Source organism: Macaca nemestrina, chromosome 8, assembly GCF_043159975.1.
Source record: "Macaca nemestrina isolate mMacNem1 chromosome 8, mMacNem.hap1, whole genome shotgun sequence".
Taxonomy (NCBI): domain Eukaryota; kingdom Metazoa; phylum Chordata; class Mammalia; order Primates; family Cercopithecidae; genus Macaca; species Macaca nemestrina.
Genome location: NC_092132.1, coordinates 71,703,029 through 71,728,494, shown reverse-complemented (window position 1 = coordinate 71,728,494; position 25,466 = coordinate 71,703,029). Strand labels below are relative to the sequence as shown.

The 25,466-nt window shown below is 38.9% G+C and overlaps 1 protein-coding gene across 17 annotated transcripts in view; it reads right to left on the bottom strand.

Moving 5' to 3' along the window:
* LOC105483581 (staufen double-stranded RNA binding protein 2) overlaps positions 1–25,466 on the bottom strand; it is a 332,549-nt gene that overhangs the window by 258,804 nt on the left and 48,279 nt on the right. For 13 of the 17 annotated variants that reach the window (XM_071068098.1, XM_071068096.1, XM_071068101.1 and 10 more), the window contains one exon: positions 14,259–14,418. The exons of the other annotated variants lie outside the window; for them this stretch is intronic. In XM_071068098.1, coding sequence (XP_070924199.1) covers positions 14,259–14,418 — 160 coding nt within the window. The remainder of the gene's footprint in view (positions 1–14,258; positions 14,419–25,466) is intronic. 17 annotated transcript variants of the gene reach the window in all.

Below are 25,466 nucleotides of genomic sequence, written 5' to 3'. Positions count from 1 at the left end.
AACGAAAAGCTTGAAAGATTTCATCATTTAAGGAAGGCAAAATAAGAAATACGTATGAAAATCACCAATGAGGTGATTTGAATGCACTGTTGAGATGTACTGTCTGCCACTCATACCATGAATTGTATTTTAAAACAGGTGAAAGTGTTGTATTTATATCATCTAAATAAATAACCTCGTATACATTCCTCATTAGAAAGGAAGACTACAGTGCATTTTCTTAGAAATGTTACAAACTGGTCTTAGTGAAGGAAAGTAGAAGAGAAGCAGAAAAGCAAAAACCACGCTGAAAGATTTGCAACTCCTAGAGCAAAGTATCTCCATCTCTTTCATACGGAACTAGACTTACACCCCCACATGTGCATACCTACTTTATATATACAATAATGCTTTCATAGAAAACATTTACAGAGTAACTTCAAACTATGAGATGCCTCCAAGTAACGTTAAATACTATTATTTTGAGTGTGTGAGAGTTGGATTCAGGCTTCATAAAGATAATCATCACATAGGGTGTCTTGTGTATTATAAGGCTATATAATGTTATTTTGTTTTGGGTTTTTTGGTTTGTTTGTTTGTTTGTTTTTTGAGACAAGGTCTTGTTATGCCACCCAGGCAGGTCTTGAACTCCTGGGCTCAAGCGATCCTCCTGCCTCATCCTCCCAAAGCGCTGGGATAACAGGGTGCGCCACCGCTACCGGCCAAGGCTATTGTGTTGACACTATAAACACACCATCAATTTTTTTTGTGGTTCTTAGATATATTAAAGGAAATTTCTATATTTACCAGTGATAAATACAAAAAGGCTAATTAATTAGGAGTACAAATGTGCATAAGGATTTCAGATTCCTATATGTGGCGTGTAAAACAAAATGCTACAACTAGTTTTCAAAAAGGAACATGTTACTAACACTTAGAACAGCTCTGTAGAAAGTTAAAAAAAAATCCAGGAAAATAACAGTCACTGAATAAATATTTGTTGAATAAATAAACTGATTAACTGAGAAACCAGTGATTAATTGAGAAACCAGAGCTCCATGGAGAAATGGCTGGCTCCAGGGCTGGGGCAAGCAAAACAAAAGATGACCTAGGAACACTTTATTATGCCCAAAAATAAAAATGTCCACAGCATGATGAAGAAATATCAAAAGGGCAAAAGAGTCAATTGGAGGGTCTGTACCAGTAGCCAAACCTGGAATAATTTAAGCAACAAAATAGACAACGATAGCAACAAATTATAAACCTGTAAGTAGAACAGGAATCCAAGAGGCTACAGTGATATAAATAAGCAAACAAAAAGATGAGGGAAAAGCAAAAGCTACAAAAGTTAATTGGGTACAATGCCAATTAACAAATATAAAAAAGAAAGTGGAATTTTTAAAATCCTCCTTTGGCAACCTTCAGGGTCATAACAGATTCAGACAAGAATCATCAACAGATGCTAAATCTGGAAGGTGAAAGAAAGCTTGATGAGGAGCAGAATATTTATACATACATATATATACACATACACACACACAGGCACAAAATGTCTCCTCAGAAAATACTTATTACTTACTATTCAATAACAAAACATATGGATTAATTAACTTTACATCAAAGAAGCCTGGGCTACTCCTCATCACATGACAGAAGTCATCACCGATGGGACAAGTCAATCTCAGGCGTCTCCTGATACAAAGCACTAAGGTAAGTCCAAGTCATTTTTGTGGTATTCATGGTAAAATGCATAAATGAGGAGGAAACACCAGACAAACTCAACTGAGGGGCATTCTACAAACTCTGTGGTTCCGTACTCTTCATAAACGTTATGGTCATAAAAGGTAAGAAAGACTGAGGAACTGTTTGTTACAGATTGAAGTGGAATGAAGAGAAATGTTAAGTACATGTAACACATGGTTTTGATTAGATCCTGGAGCTGTAAAGGTTTGGGATGATTAGTGAAATCTGAAATGAAGTCTGTGGATTAAATGGTAATATGGATCAAAGTTAACTTCCTAATAGAACAGTGTACGTGTCCTTAAGAAATACACACTGAAATATTAAGGGGTAATGGGACATCATGTCTACAACTTATTCCCAGATGGTTCAGAAATGCTATCAACGGGGAATAAAGGTGAAGGATACATGGGAAGTCTATGTACTATTTCCACAAATTTTATATAAATCTGAAATTACTTCCATAGTTTAAAAAAAAATAAAAGGGAGAAAGCAAAACAGTTCTGTAATATATTCCCTATTACTAACAGATCAACCATGCTGTAAATGAACTTAACTCCTCGCTAGGATATAACTTCTTTTTATGACCCATCTACACACTGTGGAGTCAAGACTGGATCTTTCCTCCACAGACCTATTACTTCTCAATACTGAGTTACAGTCACCAGATTTACAACAAAGGTGCCACAATACTGCAGAGGGGAATGGACTATCTTTTCAATAAATGGTGATGGATTACATGAATGTCCATATATTTTTTAAATGAAGAAAAATATTGAACTCTACCTCACATCATACATTAAACTCAATTCCTGACAGATTGTAAATCTAAACTGTAAAGATCTAAAAATACTGCTTCTAAAACCAGTATGAGGTTATCTTCATAAACTTGTAGGAGACACAAGTGTATTAAATGGCACACCAAAAAAGCATTAACCATAAAGGAAAATACTAATAAATTAGCTTCCATTAAACAAGAATTTTTTTTTTTTTTTTTTTTTTTTTGAGACGGAGTCTTGCTCTGTCACCCAGGCTAGAGTGCAGTGGCTCAATCTCAGCTCACTGCAACCTCCACCTCCCAGGTTCAAGCAATTCTCCTGCCTCAGTCTCCTGAGTAGCTGGAATTACAGGTGCGCAGCATCACGCCTGGCTAATTTTTGTATTTTTAGTAAAGTTGGGGTTTCACCATGTTGGCCAGGCTGGTCTCAAACTCCTAACCTCAAGTGATCCACACCCACTTGGCCTCCCAAAGTGCTGGGATTACAGGTGTGAGCCACCACACCTGGCCTCATAGAAAAGAATTTCTATTCACCAAAATGCACCCTTAGGAGTATAGAAAGATATCTGCAATATACATATCTGACAAATGATATGAATCTAGAATATGTAAGAACCCTGTAAGTCAATAAAAAGTAGAAAAAAATTTAAAATAGACAATTCAGATTTTTAAGTGGGAAAAACATTCCAAGCAGCACTTTACAATAGAGGCTAGCCTAATGCCAACAAGCAAATGAAAAGATGCTCACCTGCATTTGTTATTAGAGAAATGCAAATTAAAAACACAGTGAATTACTATTATACCTCTCAGCATAATGGCTAAAATTTTGAAAGCTGGAGATATCAAATGTTGATGAGGATGAGAAGAGCTCTCATACTGCTGGTGGGAAGGTAAACTGACATTCTTTGACATTATGTATTAATAACAAATACATTCATAACTATGACCCAACAGCTCCAAGCCTAGATATATTCCCAAGAGAAATGTATGCATGTAAGAATACTGTTCACAGCAGTATTATTTCTAATAGCTCAAAACTGGAAACAATTCAAATATGTATAACAGTATAATGAATATGTAAATTATGGTATACTTACACAATAGAATACTACATAGCAATGAAATAATGCACCATTAAATGCAACATAGATGACTCTCACAAACAATATTGAGAAAAATGAGCTATCACAAGAGTCTACTGTCTGATTCCAACAAGAAGGCACAACTAATCTGGTAGAAATCAGAATAGTGGTTTCCTTCAGAGTTGTTTAACCGATTGAAGTGGGCATGAGGGAAGCTTCCATAGCACTAGTAAAACATGGTAAAGTGTTCACAGCATAAAAATTCATCAAGCTCTATAATTGTAATGTGCCCTTGTCTGTATATAATATTATACTTTATTTTAAAAGTTTACACCAAATAATTTATTCATTCTCTCAGCTCACTACAACACTCAACCATGGAAATTCTTATCTCCACTGGGGCCTTTCAGACACTCTCCTGTTTCCTTCCTTTGACTCTTGCTGGTTTACTTCCTGCTATAATCCTCTAAATATGGACTTGACCCAGAGCTCAGCATACAATTAACTGCTCTTGCTTTACATTATATGCCTTAGACAGCTTGTTCTGTTCCATTCCAAATACCACTCTCAACACTCCTGCAGAGCGGGAGGCATACAGTACTCAATGTACGTAAGTCTCTTTCTTTCTTCACCCATAAACTATGGCAATGGTTTCTTTGCTTTTAATATCTCCCACCTTCCCTTTACATGTCAAACTGAACTTCCTAAAATACTCCTTTAAATGTATCATGCATTACTCATGAATATAAATTCCTCCCAGCTACATATAAAACTTAATCTCGTAAAGTTGGCGTTCAAGTTGTCCCAATTCACTAACTATGTCTCCAGTCTTACCTCCTACTAGTCATTTACCTGCTCTAAATAAAAACCATCTATAACAATTATTATTGGCCGGGCGCGGTGGCTCACGCCTGTAATCCCAGCACTTTGGGAGGCCGAGGCGGGCGGATCACAAGGTCAGGAGATCAAGACCACGGTGAAACCCCGTCTCTACTAAAAATACAAAAAATTAGCCGGGCGCGGTTGTGGGCGCCTGTAGTCCCAGCTACTCAGGAGGCTGAGGCAGGAGAATGGCGGGAACCCGGGAGGCGGAGCTTGCAGTGAGCCGAGATCGCGCCACTGCACTCCAGCCTGGGCGACAGAGCGAGACTCCGTCTCAAAAAAAAAAAAAAAAAAAAAAAAAAAACAATTATTATTATTATTTTTTTTTTTTTAACCAAATCCATTGTCCAGATTCCTACTTCAAAGCCCTTCCTCATAGTATTCTCTCTGGCTAGAATAGTCTTTCTTCTCCTCTATAATTGCCTACTTTTCGTTCAAGGTCTGTATCTTACTTCAACTACTTCAGTCCACGTTTATCATGACCTGTGATACTGACGGCTGTTATTGTCTACTTGGCACTTAATCTTTACCATCCAGTTCTGTGTTCATATATAAGATTGTAAGACCCTTACTGAAAAGGACAATGTTGTATACCTCTTAGACATGTAAAAAGCAAGTATTAAATAAATCATGGTGGTGGTATGCTACCAATGATCAACCAGTATTCTAAAGAGGCTTTTAAAAATTAAAGATGTAGACAATCTTTTAGGAACTTCAAAATGAAGAGAATAAGTTATTTTTTTCTATTGTAATATTTTGGCTTATTTAAGCTTAATAAATACGGCAATCAGTTGAACACAAGCAAAGAGACTTGTAACCAAAGCCATGGATTCTGCAGAGTAGTCCTTGAAAGAGCAGAATATGTCAACTTAGCACAGACCACATGAGAGTGAAACAAGTGTCTATGTGATCTGATTATGAATATAAGCAAGTAGACAATGATTAAATAGATTTTAGAGTTATTACTGACAGGCACAAAATCTTTTTTTTAATCTCCATAACAAAAATGCCTAAGGCGAAATTAATATTGACTAGAAGGTAACCACTTGAATTAATCAGTTAACAAATGAATGAGAAAATGGATATATGGCAGGTACTAAAGTTACAGGAATTCCATTAGCCTAATATTATCAATTAATACACTATGCCCAAAATACAGGTTTGCCTTTCCCAACAGATAACGAGACATACGGATTCACTGAGGTCACCTGGAGAAAATGGTGGATATGAGGCAGGACTAACTTGCAGCTCCCACTCGTGGGGACAAAACAGCACGTGGAGACTCACAATGTAAACTCTGCTCCAAGAACCACCACAAGAACATACCAGGAAAACCAAAAGAATGCACAGCCACTACTCCGTGAAACACTGTGAGTGCCCGAAGTGGGAGAGGGGGAAAGTCTGCCTCCAAACACACATCTTCACTGGGGAACCTGAAAATCCAGATCACAGGAGAAGAATTTAACCTTACCTAGGGCTGAAACAAATTTAGAGAGCTGAGTGAAATATAAAAATAGAAGCAGCAGGTCAGGTATGGTGGCTCATGCCTGCAGTCCCAACACTTTGGGAGGCCAAGGTGAGTGGATCGCTTGAACCCAGGAGTGGAGACAAGCCTGGCCAAACATGGTGAAACCCTGTCTCTACTAAAAATACAAAAAAAAAAAAAAAATTAGCTGGGCATGGTGGTGCACACCTGTAATCCCAGCTACTTGGGAGGCTGAGGCAGGAGAATTGCTTGAGCCCGGGAAGCGGAGGCTGCAGTGAGCCAAGATCAACGCCACTGCACTCCAACCTGGGCGACAGACCAAGACTCCATCTATTAAAAAAAAAAAACAAAAAACTAGAAGCAGCAGTGGTAAGAGAGCCCTGTAGGCACTCCCAGTCCCCAGGGAAGCCATTTTTTTTTCTTACTTTTATCTCACAGGGGTCTTCGGGGAGGGCAGTCAGTGGAATTGGGGAAGTACCACAGTGAGAAAGACTTCTAGCTGAATGCTGTAATAATTTTGACCGAATGCAAATTTTCTTGGGCAGAATCTGGGCAGGGTTGGGGGGAATAAGGTGCCAATGGAAAGTATAGATATGAGAACAGAAGCCATGGCAGGCAGGGAGGGGCAAGGCCTGAAAGCCCTGCTTGCTTTCTCAGCAGGAAGGCTTGTAGCCTAGGGCAAATGCTTTTTCTGCAGACACTACCCAATACCAGCCTGGAGTCCAATAGCTCCACTGGGTACCTAGACACAGAAGAAAAATAACCATCGCTGCAGTCCAGCTCTCAGGAAGCCCCATTCATAGGGGAAGGGAGACAGAACCACATCAAGGGATCACCCCATGAGATAAAAGAATCTGAATAGCGGCCACTGAGTCTTGCCTCTAACACAGTATATCCAAATGAGAAGGAACCAGAAAAACAATTCTGGTAATATGACAAAACAAGGTTCTGTGACACCCTCAAAAGATCATACTAGTTAACCAGTGATGGATCCAAACCAAGAATAAATATCTGAATTACCAGAAAAAGAATTCAGTAGGTCGATTATTAAGTAGCTCAAGGAGGCACTAGAGAAAGGTGAAACGCAACTTAAAGAATTTTTTAAAATAATACAAGACATGGATGAAAAAAATTTCCAGAGAAATAGAACCATAAATAAAGAACAGTCACAACTTCTGAAAATGAAAGACAAACTTAGAGGCATGCAAAATATACTGCAAAGTTTCACCAATAGAATCAAACAAGCAGAAGAAAGAACTTCAGAGCTCAAAGACAAGGCCCAATCAAATTAACCCAATCTGACACAGACAAAGGAAAAATAATTTTTAAAAAAACGAACAAAGACTCCAAGAAGTTTAGGATTATGTTAAACGACCAAACCTAAGAATAACTGGTGTTCCTGAAGAAGAAAAATCTAAAAGTTTGGAAAACTTATTTGAGGGAATAATCGAGGAAAACTTGCCTGGCCTTGCTAGAGATCTAGACATCCAAATACAAGAAGGTCAAGGAACACCCGGGGAATTCATCGCAAAAAGATCACCACCTAGGCACACAGTCAATCAGGTTATCTAAACTCAAGTCAAAGGAAATAATCTTAAGAGCTGTGAGGCAAAAGCACCAGCTAACCTATAAAGAAAAACCTATCCGATAAATAGCAGCTTTCTCAGCATAAAATCTACAAGTCAGAAGGGACTGAGGTCCTATCTTTAGCCTCCTTAAATAAAATAATTATCAGTCAAGAATTTTACATCCAGTGAAACTAAGCTTCATTAATGAAGGAAAGATAAAGTCTTTTTCAGGCAAACAAACGCTGAGAGAATTTGCCACTACCAAGCCAGCACTACAAGAACTGTTAAAGGAGTTATTAAATCTTGAAACAAAGCCTCAGAATACACCAAAATGGAACTTCCTTAAAGCACAAATCTCACAGGGTCTATAAAGCAATAACACAATGAGAAAAAACAAACAAACAAACAAAAGGTATTCAGGCAACCACTAGCACAATGAATAGAATAAACAGTACCTCACATCTCAATACTAACATTGAATGTAAATGGCCTAAATGCTCCACTTAAAAGATACAGAATGGCAGAAGGGATAAGAATTCACCAACCAAGTATTTGCTTTTTTCAAGGCACTCACCTAACACATAAGGACTCACATAAACTGAAGGTAAAGGGGTAGAAAGAGATATTTCACGCAAACAGACACCAAAAGCCAGCAGGAGTAGCTATTCTTACATCAGATAAAACAGACTTTAAAGCAACAACAGTTAAAAGAGACAAAGAGGGACATAACATAATGATAAAAGGACTAGTCCAAGAGGAAAATATCACAATCCTAAATATAAATGCATCTAACACTGGAGCTCCCAATTTACAAAACAATAACCACTAGACCTTAATAAACAAGACAGAGGGCAACATAATAACAGTGAGGGACTTCAATACTCCACTGACAGCACCGGACAGGTCGTCAAGACAGAAAGTCAACAAAGAAACAATGGACTTAAACTATATCCTACAACAAATGGATTTAACAGATATATACAGAACATTCTACCCAACAACTGCAGAATGCACAATCTAGTCATCAGCACATGGAACATATTCCAAGACAGACCACATGATAAGCCACAAAACAAGTCACAGTATATTTAAGAAAATCAAAATTATATCAAGTACTCTCTCAGACTACAGTGGCACTGGACATCAACTGCAAAAGGAACACTCAAAAGCATGCAAATACATGGAAATTCGGAATGATTGTTGGGTCAACAATGAAATCAAAATGGAAATTTAAAAATTTGAACTGAACAGTAATAGTGACACAGCTTATCAAAACCTCTGGGACACAGAAAAAGCGGTGCTAAGAGCAAAGTTTACAGCACTGAACGCCTACATGAAAAAGTCTGAAAGAGCACAAATAAGACAATCTAAGGTCACACCTCAAGAACTAGAGAAACAATAAACCAAACCCAGCAGAAGAAAAGAAATAACAAAGATGAGAGCAGAACTAAATGAAATTGAAATAAAGAATACAAAAGATAAATAAAACAAAAAGCTGGTTCTTTGAAAAGATAAACAAAATTGATAGAACATTAGCAAGATTAACCAAAAAAAGAAGACAGAAGATCCAAATAAACTCAATTAGAAACAAACAGGAGATATAACAACTGATACCACAGAAATACAAAATATCATTCAAGGCTACTATGAACACCTTTACACACACAAACTAGAAAACCTAGAGGAGGCCGGGCGCGGTGGCTCAAGCCTGTAATCCCAGCACTTTGGGAGGCCGAGACGGGCGGATCACAAGGTCAGGAGATCGAGACCTTCCTGGCTAACACGGTGAAACCCCGTCTCTACTAAAAACACAAAAAAATTAGCCGGGCGAGGTGGCGGCGCCTGTGGTCCCAGCTACTCGGGAGGCTGAGGCAGGAGAATGGCGTGAACCCGGGAGGCGGAGCTTGCAGTGAGCTGAGATCCGGCCACTGCACTCCAGCCTGGGCGACAGAGCGAGACTCCGTCTCAAAAAAAAAAAAAAAAAAAAAAAAAAAAAGAAAACCTAGAGGAGCTGGATAAACTCCTGGAAATATACAACCCTTCTAGATTAACCAGGAAGAAACAGAAACTCTGAACTGACCACAGCAAGACTGAAATGGTAATTTTAAAACTGCCAACAACAATTAAAAAAAAAGCCTAGGACCAGACGGATTCACAACTGAATTCTAACAGACTTTCAAAAAAGAAATGGTATTAATTTTATTGGCACTATTCCAAAAGACAGAGAAAGAAGGAATCCTCCCTAAATCATTCAGTGAAGCCATTATCACCCTAATACCAAAAACAGGAAAGGACATAACAAAAAAAGAAAGCCACAGACCAATATCCCTGATGAACATAGATGCAAAAATCCTCAACAAAATACAAGCTAACTGAATCCAACAGCATATAAAAAAGGTAATTCACCATGAACAAGTGGGTTTCATACCAGGGATGCAGGGATAGTTTAATGTCCACAAGTTATGATACACCACATAAACAGAATTAAAAACAAAAACCACATGATCATCTCAACAAGGAAAAAACATTTGACAAAATCCAGCATCCCTATATGATTAAAATCCTCAGCAGAATCGGCATAGAAGGGACATACCTTAAGGTAATAAAAGCATCTATAACAAATCCACAGCCAACATTATACTGAACAGGGGACAAGTTGAAAGCATTCCCCCTGAGAACTGGAACAAGACAAGGATGCCCAATTTTACCACTTCTATTCAACACAGTACTGGAAGTCCTAGCTGGAACAATTGACAAGAGAAAGAAATAAAGGGCACCCAAATCGATAAAGAAGAAGTCAAACTGTTGCTGTTCACTGATGATATGATCGTATACCTAGGAAACAGTAAAGACTCATCCAAAAAGCTCCTAGATCTGATAAATGAATTCAGTAAAGTTTCAAGATACAAAATAAATGTACACAAATCAGTAGCTCTGCTATATGCCAACAGCAACCAAGCTGAGAATCAAATCAAGAACTCAATCCCTTTCACAATAGCTGCAAAAAAATAAAATACTTAGGAATATACCTAACAAAGAAAGTGGAAAGAACTCTACAACAAAAACTACAAAATACTGCTGAAAGAAATCACAGAGGATACAAACAAATGGAAACACGTCCCAAACTCTTGGATGGGTAGAATCAATATTGTGGAAATACCATACTGCCAAAAGCAATCTACAAATTCTATTCAATTCCCATCGAAATACCATCATCATTTTTCACAGAACTAGAAAAAACAATCCTAAAATTCATATGGAACCAAAAAAGAGCCCACATAACCAAAGCAAGACTAAGCATAATGAGCAAATCTGGAAGCATCACATTACCTGACTTAATACTATATTATAAGGCTATAGTCTCCAAAACAGCACTATACTGCTATAAAAATAGGCATATAGACCAATGGCACAGAATAGAGAACTCAGAAATAAAGCCCAATACTTAGAGCCAACTGATTTTCATCACAGCAAACAAAAAATATGAACTGGGGAAAGGACACTTTCCCCACTTTATATTTTCAACAAACGGTGCTGGGATAATTGGCAAGTCACATGGAGAAGAATGAAACTGGATCCTCATCTCTCGCCTTATACAAAAATCAACTCAAGATGGATCAAAGACTTAAATCTAAGACCTGAAACCATAAAAATTCTAGAAGACAACATTGGAAAAACTCTTCTAGACATTGGCTTAGGCAAAGCCTTCATGACCAAGAACCCAAAAGCAAATGCAACAAAAACAAAGATAAACAGATGGGACTTAATTAAACTAACAAGTTTCTGCACAGTAAAATAAATCATCAGCAGAGTAAACACACAACCCATAGAGTGGGAGAAAATCTTCACAAACTATGTATCTGACAAAGGACTAATACCCAGAATCTACAAGGAACTCAAATCAGCAAGAAAAAAATAATGCCATCAAAAAGTGAGCTAAGGATACGAATAGACAGTTCTCAAAAGAAAATACACAAATGGCCAACAAACATATGAAAAAGTGTTTAACATCACAAATTATCAGGGAAATGCAAATCAAAACCACAATGCAAAACCACCTGATATGGTTTGGCTGTGTCCCCACCCAAACCTCATCTTGAATTGCAATCCCCATAATCCCCACGTGTCAACAAAGAGACAAGGTGGAGGGAATTTGAATCATGGGGGCAGTTTCCCCCTTGCTGTTCTCATGGTAGTGACTGAGTTCTCATGAGATCTGATTTTTTGTACATGTTTGGCAAGTTCCTCCTTCAGTCATTTTCTCTCTTGCCACCTTATGAAGAAGGTGCCTGCCTCCCCTTCACCTTTTACCATGACCGTAAGTTTCCTGAGGCCTCCCCAGCCATATAGAACTGTGAGTCAATTAAACTTCCTTTCCTTTATAAATTACCCAGTCTCAGGAAGTTCTTTATAGCAGTGTGAGAACAGACTAATACACCACCTTACTCCTACAAGAATGGCCATAATTTAAAAATAAAAAAATAATGGATGTTGGTGTGGATGTGGTGAAAAGAAACACTTTTTTTTTTTTTTTTTTGAGAGGGAGTCTCGCTCTGTCGCTGACTGGAGTGCAGTGGCGCAATCTCAGCTCACTGCAAGCTCCGCCTCCTGGGTTCACACCATTCTCCTGCCTCAGCCTCCCAAGTAGCTGGGACTACAGGTGCCCACCACCATGCCCGGCTAATTATTTTTGTATTTTTAGTAGAGACGGGGTTTCACCGTGTTAGGCAGGATGGTCTCGATCTCCTGACCTCGTGATCCACCCAGCTCGGCCTCCCAAAGTGCTGGGATTACAGGCGTGAGCCACCATGCCCAGCCGAAAAGAAACACTTTTATACTGCTGGTGGGAATGTCAACTAGTACAACCACTATGGAAAACAGTATGGAGATTATCTTTAAAGAACTAAAAGTAGAACTACCATTTGATCCAGCAATCCCACTACTGGGCATCCACCCAAGGAAAAGAAGTCATTATATGAAAAAGACACTTGTATATACATGTTTATAGCAGCACAATTCACAATTGCAAAAACATAAAACCAGCCCAAATGCCCACCAATCAATGAACGGATAAAGAAAATGTGGTGTACATATACACCACAGAATACTACTCAGCCATAAAAAGGAATGAAATAATGGCATTTGCAGCCACCTGGATGGAGTTGGAGACCATTATTCTAAGTAAAGTAACTCAGGAATGGAAAACCAAATGTAGTATGTTCTCACTTATAAATGGAAGGTAAGTTATAAGGACACAAAAGCACTGAGAATGATACAATGGGTCAGGCATGGTGGCTCACACCTGTAATCCCAACATTTTGGGAGGCCGAAGTGGGTGGATCACAAGGTCAGAAGATCGAGACCATCCTGGCTAACATGGTGAAACTCCGTCTCTACTAAAAATACGAAAAAAATTAGGCCGGGCGTAGTGGCTCACGCCTGTAATCCCAGCACTTTGGGAGGCCGGGGTGGGTGGATCATGAGGTCAGGAGATCAAGACCATCCTGGCTAACACAGTGAAACTCCGTCTCTACTAAAAATATAAAAAATTAGCCATGCATGGTAGCACATGCCTTTAGTCCCAGCTACTTGGGAGGCTGAAGCAGAAGAATTGCTTGAATCCAGGAGGCAGAGGCTGCAGTGAGCCGAGATCTCACCACTACGCTCCAGCCTGGTGACAGAGCGAGACTCCATCTCAAAAAAAAAAAAAGATACAATGGACTTTGGGGACTCTGGGGGAAGGTTGGGAGAGGGATGAGGAGTAAAAGACTATGCATTGGGTACAGCATACACTGCATGGGTGATGGGTGCAACAAAATCTCTGAAATCATCACTGAAGAATTTATCAATGTAACCAAACACCACCTGTTCCTCAAAAACTATTGAAATAATTTTTTAAAAAAATAACGATATATAATGTTGTTGGTATTGTATACAATGAGAACAACTCTTGAAAATTATTCTTAGGAGCTTAAAATGAGAACAGTCATTTACTTAGCAGTATTTTACATGCAAGTGGTTTGGGGAATTTGTGGTGGGGTTTCTTTTTTTTTGAGACAGAGTCGTGCTCTGTCACCCAGGGTGGAGTCTAGTGGCGCAATCTCGGCTCACTCCAACCCCAGCCTGCCAGGTTCAAGCAATTCTCCTGCCTCAGCCTCCTGAGTAACAGGGACTACAGGTGCACGCCACCATGCCCGGCTAATTTTTATATTTTTAGTAGAGACGGGGTTTCACCATGCTAGCCAGGCTGGTCTCGGAATCCTCACCTTGTGATCCGCCCACCTCGGCCTCCCAAAGTGCTAGGATTACAGGCGTGAGCCACTGCTCCCAGCCAAATTTGTGGGTTTCTTAATAAATGTCATATAAATGTTCTAAACTGAATATCAAGAGCCAAGCTCGGTGACTCACACCTGTAATCCCAGCACATTGGGAGGCCAAGATGGGCAGACCACCTGAGATTTTTAGTAGAGACAGGGTTTCACCATGTTGGCCAGGCTGGTCTCAAACTCGTGACCTCACGTGATCCACCCACTTCAGCCTCCCAAAGTGCTGGGATTACAGGCATAAGCCAACACACCAAGCCTCCTTCAGTTATTTTTATGCTACCGCCTATGTGCGTGTATAGGCATGGGCATATGTGTACTATTAATACTTGCTCACTCTGTTACTGGCCTGCTATAAATGAAACATACAACGAGCAGAACACATAGCACACAACATAACAGAAGGAGTCACTGCCATACCTGGGTTATTGTTAACATTACTTTTGGGTGGCTTCTGAACCGGTTTGGGAAGCGTAGATTCAGTCAAAGCTTTATTGGCAACAGCCTGTTGAGCCTTCTTTATACTGCTGCCTTCGGATTCCCATGTCTGCTCACCAAGACTCAGCTGCACTGAGAACATCTTAGAAAAACATAAATGGACAAAGAAAACATTAAGAATTTTCCAAGAAATAAAATGGGCTGTCTGAGAGAAAAATAAACATCATAGAATCAGAATTTTAGAGCTAGAGGTGACCTTACATACAGATCATATGCAACAAAATCTTACTCTACCTAGCGAAGAAATTTTGAGAGAGTACCAAATTCTGTTCTATCCTATCCAAAAGCTTAGTAGCAGACCTAGGTGTACATTTTGGGTAGAATAAATCGAGAAGCAATCTTTCCTCTAAATGGAATCACAATGTTAATGTCCTTCAAATGGTCCTCAAAAAAGTAGAATAAGTACAAAGAATAAGAGAAAACTATAAGAGAAGCCAAAAGACCATGTGTCTATAATTTATAAAATCTAATTCCTTGAATGTTACATTTAGCGCAATCTAGGCAATGAGTCAGGCAATTCTATTAAATATTGTACTACAAAAAAACTCTGAATCTCCACAACAAACATTGAGCCAATCACTAAATTCTGTCCATTTTAACATCATAAATATTTCTCAAATCTTCCTCTCTCTGCCAACTGGATCCAGCCTTTCATCATCTGTAGGCCGGACATAATATCCTTCCTGCTGCTAAAACTATCTTTCTAAAACACAAATCCAATTTCATCACCCCAATCAACAGCAGGTTAAAACCCTTCAACTGTTCCTGTTTTAGCATGGCACAAAGGCTCTACCTGTGCATCCTCATCTCACACACATCCTTCCTCTCACATGTCCTACATTCCATTCTCACTCTATTTCCATATGAGCCCCCAAAACCTATTCTTCACCTTTAAAATTTAGAATCAAGTTACATGATATGCACATAATTGGTTTCACTCCAGACTGCTTATTACTTTCTAGGAATACTAGGGATTAACTTAAAATTACTTATTAATTACAAAAAATATGTATTATTGCAGAAAGGAGATCAGATACCTTCACTAAGTCAGCATCACCAATAATCATGCAAATTGACATCATGTACCCCCTGATACGATCCAATGAGAAGTACACATCAATAACCATGTAGTAATCTTGGCCAAAAATGTTTAATCTGAATCTAATCATAGGGAAACAATCAGAGAGATCTAGATTACAGGATATTCTATAAAACAAATGGCCTAGGCTCCAAAAATGTCAATGTCATAAAAGGTAAAAAAAAAAAAAAAGGCAGGGAGGACATTAAAGAGACATGAAAAGACATGATAAATACAACTCATGATCCTTGATTATATCTGAAATGGGAAGGGGAAAAAAAAGCTATAAAGGACATTTAGAGGACAACTGGGGAAATGTGACTATGAACTATATATTAAGTAATAGGTTTAGCCAGGATTAAATTTCTTGTGTGATTAACAGTATTGTGGTTATGAAGAAGAACGCCTTTAGTCTTACAAGATAGACATGTAAGTATTTAAAAGTGAAGTGTCATGGTAGCTGAAATTTACTTTCAAATTGTTCAAGGAAAAAGTGTATGTCAATATAGAGGGAGCCAGAAATAAAGTAATGTAGCAAATGTGGCAAATAAATTAACAATCAGTGAATCTAAAACATACATGAGTGTCTATTACACCCCTCTTTCCATTTTTTCTGTAGATTTTTAATTATTCAAAATAGAGAATTGGGATTTGTCATTTGAAATTCACAACATAAACATACCTGTTTAAAGTGATTAATTTTTCTTTTATTCTAATTCAGTTTAAAATATATACCTAAAATGTATCTTTAATATCTGTCTGGTTTCGCAATGATTTTTCAATGACTAGCTCTTTGTTTTCCTTCAAATTTCGGTATTTAACAAAGAACTTTGCCAAAAATAAGAAAGTTTGAAGGTTTCACATGATATATATAATATATATAATCTTACATATAGCTCATATGCTTGAAAACAGAAATACCCAAATAAATGACCTTGAGATTCCTGATTGCATCAGGAAAGCATATTAAATTTACTCTGCATGTCTCCAGATCTGACGTCTCCCAAACAACAATCACATAAATCTAATTGTCTACTTGGTATTTCCACAAACTCAAGAGGTAAAGATCAAACAAAACATTGCCTGCTCCACTCTACCCGGTCCAAATCAGTTCACACCCCAAAATGTTGCATTCATTATCTCCCAACAGTTCAGGTTCAAACCTCATTAGTTTCCTTTATCCTTGCCTTCCTAAGGCTTATTTAACATCTCATAACTCTTCCTTGTAATTTCTATTGTCACCTCCTTAGTCTAAGGCTCCTATATACTCAGACTCAGTATACTTCATTTAGCTCCTATCTCTTATCTTTCCTGCCTCCTAATCATCCAAATGTCACCATTTTCCCAATCTCATGAGCCAGACACCTTCGAGAGGTCTTCCCTTCTCTCCTGCTTCCAATTAACAACTATTGATTCAACTTAAATGTTTTTCAGACCTGGCCTCCTTTCTTTATACCAAGATATATACATGCAGCAATGTCTTAGTGGAGAATATCAGTACCTCTCCCCTAAACTATCACAATACCAGCTGTGGCATATAAGAAATAGGTATTTGGTCTGTGGCCCTGGTTCCTAACGCAGAGCTCCCAAAACCTTGTAATTTCTCGAGGGACAGGAGAGCTAGGAGCATTTTTGTTCTAATATTTGGTCTTTGATCCCAATTTCTAACACAGAGCTCTTAAATTACTTGGAATTTCCCGGGTGACAGGAAATTTGTATTCTAATGAGCCAACTCTTGGCAGGCCCCTGGATAGAGAGCTAGTCTGAGGGCTAGTCACCAGAAAAACTAAGCCATGGTTAGAAACTTCATTTTTAGCCCCACCCCATTCCTATCCGCCATGGAGGAAAGAGGGGCTGGAAACTGAGTTAATAATCAATCATGACTATGTGATGGAGCCTCCGTAAATATCCCTAAAAGATAGGGTTCAAAAAGCTTGCAGGCTGAACACACTGAGGTGCTGCAGGGTGGCACACCCAGACAGGGCTTGGAAGCTCCATTTCCCTTCTCACACACTTCATCCTATGTACTTTTTCTTCTTTTTTTCCCCAGAGATAGTCTTGCTCTGTTGCCCAGGCTAGAGTGCAATGGCACAATCTCGGCTCGCTGCAACCTCTACCACCCAAGTTCAAGCAATTCAGCCCCCCAAGTAGCTGGGATCACAGGCACACGCCACCACGCCCGGCTAATTTTTGTATTTTTAGTACAGATGGGGTTTCACCATGTTGGCCAGACTGGTCTCGAACTCTTGACCTTGTGATCCACCTGCCTCAGCCTCCCAAAGTGCTGGGATTACAGGCGTGAGCCACCACGCCCGGCCCTCCTATGTACTCTCTATCTGGCTGTTCACCCATATACTTTAGAATATCTTTTATAACAAAACTAGTAAATATAAGTATGCATTCCCCTGAGTCTTGCGAGCTGTTATAACAAATTATGGAACCTGAGAAGAGGGTGCTGGGAACCCCCAGTTTACAGCCAGTTGGTCACAAGTTTAGAAGACCCAGATTTGTGACTGTCATGTGAAGTGAGAGCAGTGTTGTGGGACTGAGCCCTTAACCTGCAGGGTCTACACTAACCATGGGCAGTTAGTGTCAGAATTTAGTTAAACAGTAGGACCATCCAGTCAGTGTATGGGGACAATTCAAGAATTTGCTGGCGTGGGAAAAAACCCCACATATTTAGTGTCAGAAATGAAGTGTTACAGCCAGGTGTGGTGGCTTATGCCTGGAATCCTAGCACTTTGGGAGGCCAAGGTGGGAGGATCACTTGAGCTTAGAAGTTCGAGACCAGCCTGGGTAACACAGAGAGAGCTCGGCCCTACTAAAAATGTAAAATATTCTCCAGGCATGGTGGTGTGCACCTGTAGTATCAGCTACTGAGGAGGCTGAAGCAGGGAGATTCCTTGTGCCCAGGAGATCAACACTGCAGTGAGCTATGACTGCACAACTGTACTCTAGCCTGGGCAACAGAGCAAGACCTTATCTCAAAAACAAATTTTTTAATTAAAAAAAAAAAAATTTAAGTGCAGTGTTGAAAGTATAGAAAAAAAAATTCTTTCTACTATCTTAAAGCAGTTCCCTTAATATCAAACTTTCCCACTGAAACTACCATTCTCACCACCATCAACATGAACTTTCTGTAAAATGTAAGTATTTCCATGACAATCTTAAGCTTTTCTAAAATCTCTCTTAAGATTCCTACTACAGTAAAAGTTTAGTAGTTTTAAGACGGAATGCTGGAGACTGTTTATGAATTTAAGCCACAGCTTGACCATTTACTATGTACAACACTGGGCAGTCAATTATTCTTTCTAACTTTCAGTTTCTTACCTCTTTAATGAAATGGGGCCAATAAGAACACATGGTTAGTTATGAAAATTAGGACAAAACGGTGTAAATGCCCCCATTTGAAAGTCAGAGATTGTCAAACTAGATAAAATGCAAAATCAAACTACATGCTACCTAAAAAAAACTGTACTTCCAATATAAAAGCACATACAGTTTTAAAGTAATAGGACAAAAAACATATACTCACATAAATCAAGGAGAAATTAGAATGGCTATATATATATCAGACTAAGTGGATTCCAGAGTAAAGACTGTTACCAGTGGTAACAAAGGTCATTTCATATGAATAAAGAAAGCAATTAAGAAGACACTGTTATCCTAAACATTTAGGCACCTAATAACACAGCTTAAATAAATGAAGCAAAAACTGACAAAATTTAAACTAGAAAATTGACAATTAAAGTCAGATTTAATACTCCTTATCAAAAACTGATACAAGCAAAAAAAAAAAAAAATCACCAAGAATATAGTACAGTTGAACAATACCATCAGCCAACAAAATCTGATCAATACTGTTAGAATACTCCAACCAAGAAAAGTAGAATATACACTTGTTCTCTATTGTTCACAGAGTGTTTACCAAGACGGACCATTTTCTGGGCCACAAAATAAGTCTCAATAAATACAAAGAATTCAGACCACACACAAAGTATGTTCACTGGGTAAAATTACAGAGCAGGGTAGAGAAAAATTACAGAGGAGGGTAGAGTAAAATTACAGAGGAGGGTGGAGCAAGATGGTGGAATAGAAGCATATCCCAATCATCACTCCCACTGGAACACCAAATTTTAACAACTATGGACACAGAAAAGCACCATTACAAGAAACAAAAATCAGGTGGACAATAACAGTACCTGGCTTTAACTTCATATTGCCAAAAGAGGCATTGAGGAGGGTAGGAGAGTCCTGAATTGCCAACACCAACCCCTCTGCCACACTCCCAGCAGCAGCCATGTGGTGTGGAGAGAAAATCTGTACACTCTGAGAAAGGAGAGCACAGTATTGGAAAACAGTACATTAAACTCAGTGCTGACCTGGCACAGCAGACAATGAAGACGTGCTGGGCTCAGCCAGCACCTGCATAGGGAGGGAGGATCTGGACCAGCACGAACCGGAGGGGAATTGCCCATCATAGCAGTTGGAACTTGAATTTCTTGGCAAGACTTGCCACCACAGGCTGAAGTGCTCCAGGGTCCTAGATAAATTTGAAAGGCAATCTAGGACTATACTTCTAGGCAACTCCTAGTGTGAGGCTGGGCTTACAGTGAACTAGGACGGCACACAACCTAGGCAGACACCAGCTGGAATGGCTAAGGGAGTGCTTATGCCATCCCTCCCCTAACCCCAGGCAGTGCAACTTGTAGCAACGAAAGTGTCTACTTCCTTCTGCTTAAGGAGAGGAAAGTGAAGAAAAAAGAGAACTTTGTCTTATATTTTGGATATCAGCTAAGCCACCATAGGATAAGGCACCAGGCAGAGCCGTGAGGCCCCCATTCCAGGCCCTAGCTCCAAGACAACATCTGTAGACACACCATGGGCCAGAAAGGAACCCACTGCCTTGAAGGTAAGAACTCAATCCTGGCAGGATTCATTACCTGCTGACCAAAGAACAAATGGGTCCCGAATAATCACCACTGATACCCAGGGAGTATGCAGTGGGCCCTGGGCTCTGACATGTGCTGGTTTCAGGGGTGACCCAGCACATTCCCAGCTATGGTGGCTATGGTGAAAGACTCCTGTTTAAGAAAAGCAGAGGAAAAAGTAAAGGGAATATTGTCTTGTGCCCTAGGTACCAGCTCAGTCACAGTGGGAAAGAGCAAAAAGCAGGCTCTTGGGGTCCCTGAGTCCACACCTACGCTGGACAGCATTTCCGGATCTACTTCAGGGAGCCCACTGCCCTGAAGGGTGAGCCCGTGGACCAGTGGTGGTGTTGGTAGCCACAAGGAGAGGTTCCTGTGCCTGTGGAAAGGGGAGGGAAGAGTGGGAGAACCTTTGTATTATGGATTGAGTGCCAGCTTAGCCACAATAGAAGAAAACATCAGGTAAATTGCTAAGGTTTTTGATTCCAATCCCTGGCTCTCAGACAGCATCTCTGGACACACCTGGAGCCTGAGGAAAAACCCGCCACCCTGAAGGGAAGGGCCTTGGGCAAGGCCAGTGCTGTGCTGGCTTCAGGTCTGACCCACAGCAATCCCAGGGATGATGACCAAAGAGGTGCCTGCATCACCACACCCCCAATTCCAAGTGACTTAGCCCTCCAATTTGTTTGGGAGAAAGTAAGGAAAAAGAACAACAATCTCTGCCTGGTAATCCTGAGAATTCTTCCAGATCTTATCCAAGGCTGCCAAGGCTATACCTCTAACAAGTCTCCAAAAGCCATAGCATTGTTGGGATTGGGGCCCACGATCGTTCAAATTCCTGAAAAGCCTTCCCAAGGACAGGCATAAACAAGCTCAGACTCTGAAGACTACAGTAAATACCCAACTGTTTAAAGACCAGACACCAACCAATATCTACAACCATCAACACCATTCAGGAAAATATGACCTAACCAAATGAACTAATATAAAGCACAAGGGATCAAACTTGGAAAAAGAGAGATATATGACGTTTCAGGCAGATAATTCAAAATAGCTGTTTTGAGGAAACTCAAAGAAATTCAAGACAACACAGAAAGGGAATTCGGAATTCTTATCAGATAAATTTGACAAAGAGATCAAAATTAAAAAGAATCAAGCTTATATTCCAGAGTTAAAAATGCAACTGACATGATGTGGACTACATCAAAGTCTCTTCTCATTAAGAAGAGACTCTTCTCTCTTCTCTTCTTAATCTCTTCTCATTAAGAAGAAAGAATTAGTGAGCTTGAAGACAGGCTATTTGAAATTACACAGTTAGAAAAGACAAAAGAAAACAAAATAAAAAGCAATGAAGCACACCAAAAACATCTAGAAAATAGCCTTAAATGGGCAAATCTAAGATTTACTGGCCTTAAAGAAAAGGTAGAAAAAAAAGGTAGAAAAAGAAGTAACAGTAGATACTTTATTCAAAGGGATAATAACAGACAATTTCCCAAACCAGAATGATAACAACATTCAAATACAAGGTTATAGAACACCAAGCAGATTTAACCCAATGAAGACTACCTCAAAGCATCTAAGAATCAAATTCCCAAAGGTCAAAGATTTAAGAAAGCATTTAAGAATCAAATTCCCAAAGGTCAAAGATAAAGAAAGGATCCTAAAAACAGCCAGAAAAAAGAAAAAAATAACATACAATGGAGCTCCAATACAATTGGCAGCAGACTTTTGTTTTTTTGTTTGTTTTGTTTTGTTTTGAAACAGAGTCTCGCTCTGTCACCCAAGCTGGAGTGCAGTGACACGATCTTGGGATCTTGGCTCGCTACAATCTCCACCTCCCGGGTTCAGGCAATTATCCTGCCTCAGCCTCCCGAGTAGCTGGAATTACAGGTGTGCACCACCATACCCAGCTAATCGGCAGCAGACTTTTCAGTGGAAACCTTAAAGGTTAGGAGAGTGTGGCAAGACATATTTTAAGTGCTGAAGGAAAAAAACTTTCACCTAGAATAGTATATCTGGTGAAAATATCCTTTAAGTACGAAGGCGAGATAAAGACTTTCCCAGACAAACAAAATCTGAGGGACTTCATCAACACCAGACTTGTTCTACAAGAAATGCTAAAGGGAGTTCTTCAATCTGAAAGAAAAGGGTATTAATGAAAGAAGAAATCATCTGAAGGTACAAAACTCACTGGTAATGGTAAGCATACAGAAAAATACAGAAGAGTATAACACTGTATCTGTGGTGTATAAAGTACTCTTAACTGAAGTAGAAAGATGAAATAATGAATCAATCAAAAATAACAGCTACAACAACTTTTCAAGAAATAGTGAAATAAGACATAAAGAGAAACAACAAAAAGTTAAAAAGCAGGCAGCAGGGACAAAGTTAAAGTGTAGAGTTTTTATTAACTTTCTTTTTGCAAGTTTGTTTATGCAATTGTGTTAAGCTGTCATCAGTTTAAAATAATGGGTTATAAGATAGTATTTGCACTGGCGCAGTGGCTCACACCTGTAATCCCAGTACTTTGGGAGGCCGAGGCAGGTGGATTGCTTGAGGCCAGGAGTTTGAGACCAGACTTGCCATCACAGCGAAACCCCATCTCTACTAAAAATAGAAAAATTAGCCAGGCGTGGTGGAGCACACATGTAACCCCAGTTACTCGGGAGGCTGAGGCATGAGAATCACTTGAACCTGGGAGGCAGAGACTGCGGTAAGCCAAGATCACGCCACTGCACTCCAGCCTGGGAGACAGAGCAATACTCTGTCTCAAAAAAAAATAATAATAAAATTTTTAAAAAATAAAAAAATTTATTTTTAAAAAGACAGCATCTGTAAGTCTCATGGTAACCTTGAATCAAAAAACATACAACAGATACACATCCAAAAAAAAAGCAATAAATTAAAGCATACCACCACAGAAAATCCTTTCACTAAAAGGAACACAGGAAAAAAGGAAAGAAGGAAGAAAAGACCAAAAACCACAGGAAAACAAGTAACAAAATGGCAGGAGAAAGTTCCTACTTAGCAATAATAACACTGAATGTAAATGAACTAAACTCATTAGTCAAAAGACACAGAGTAGCTGAATGGAGGCACAAACAAGATCCAATGATCTGTTGCCTACAAGAAACACACCCCACCTATGAAGACACACACAGATGGAAAAGAGAGGGATGGAAAAACATATTCCATGGCAATGGAAACAAAAAAGAGCAGACATAGCTATACTCGTATCAGAAAAAGGAGTACAGATTTCAAGACAAAAACTCTAAGGAGAGACAAAAAAAGGTCATTATATAATGATAAAGGCGTCAATTCAGCAAGAGGATATAACAATTATAAATATATACACAACCAACACTGGAGCACTCAGATACATAAAGCAAATATTATTACAGCAAAAGAGAAAGACAGACCCCAATACAACAGCTGGAGACTTCAACACCCCACTTTCAGCACTGCACAGATCTCCCAGAAAGAAAATCAACAAAGAAACATCAGAGTTATTCTGCACTATAGACAAAATGGATCTAATAGATATTTACACATTTCATCCAAAGGCTGCAGAATACACATTTTTCTCCTCAACACATGGATCATTCTCAAGGATAAACCATGTTAGTTCACAAAACAAGTCTTAAAACACAGAAAAGAAAGAAAGGAAGGAAAGAAAGGAAGAAAGGAAAACGAAAGGAAAGAAAGGAAAGAGAAAGAAAGAAAGAGAGAGAGAGAGAGAGAGAGAAGGAAAGAAAGAAAGAAAGAGAAAGAAAAAGAAAGAAAAGAAAGAAAGAAAGAGAAAGAGAGAGAGAGAAAGAGAGAGAGAAAGAAAGAAAGAAAACCTGAATTAATATCAAGCATCTTCACTGACCACAATGGAATATAACTACAAATCAGTAACAAGAGGAATTTTGGAAACTACACAAACACATAAGAATTAAACAATATGCTCCTGAATGACCACTTCAGTGAAGAAATTAAGAAGGGAATTGAAAAATTTCTTGAAACAAATGATAAACCAAAGCCTACAGGATACAGCAAAGGCAGTATTCAGAGGGAAGCTTATAGCTATATGCACCTACATCAAAAAACTGGAAAAATTTCAAACAAACAATCTAACAATGCACCTTAAAGTTAAAACTAGAAAAATAACAGCAAACTAAGCTCAAAATTAGTAGAAGAAAAGAAATAATAAAGATCAGAGCAGAAATAAATGAATTTGAAATGAAAAAATTATACAAGATCAATAAAAAAAGTTGGTGTTTTAGAAGATAAACATATTTGACAAAGCTTTAGCCAGACTAAAAAAAAAGAAAGGCCCAAGTAAATAAAACCGTAGATGAAAAAGGAGACATTACAACTGATACAATAGAAATTCAAAGGATCATTAGCAACTACTATGAGCAACTATATGCCAAAAAATTGAAAAATCTTCAAGAAACAGACAAATTCCTAGACATATACACCCTACAAAGATTGAACTAGGAAGAAATCCAAAAGCTGAGCAGACCAGTAACAAGTGAGGAGATCAAAGCAGTAATGAAAACTTTCCCAGTAAAGAAAAGGCCGGGACCCAATAGCTTCACTGCTGAATTCTACCAAATATTTAAAGTGGAACTAATACCAATCCTACTCAAACTATTCTGAAAAACAGAGGAGGAGAGAATGCTTCCAAACTCATTCTATGAGGCCAGTATTACCCTGATACCAAAAACCAAACACACATCAAAAAAAAAAAGAAAAAAAAAAACCTACAGACCAGTATCTCTGATGAATATTGATGCCAAAACTCTCAACAAAATACTAGCAAACCTAATCCAACAATACATTTAAAAGATCTGAACCCGGGAGGCGGAGCTTGCAGTGAGCCGAGATCGCACCACTGCACTCCAGCCTGGGCGACAGAGCGAGACTCCATCTCAAAAAAAAAAAAAAGATCATTCATCACTACTAAGTGGGATTTATCACAGGGATGCAAGGATGGTTCAACACACACAAACCAATCAATGTGACAAATTATATCAACAAAATGAAGGACAAAAACCATACATTTCAATTGATGCCAAAAAGCATCTGATAAAAGTTCAACATCACTTCGTGATGAAAACTCTCAAATAACTGGGT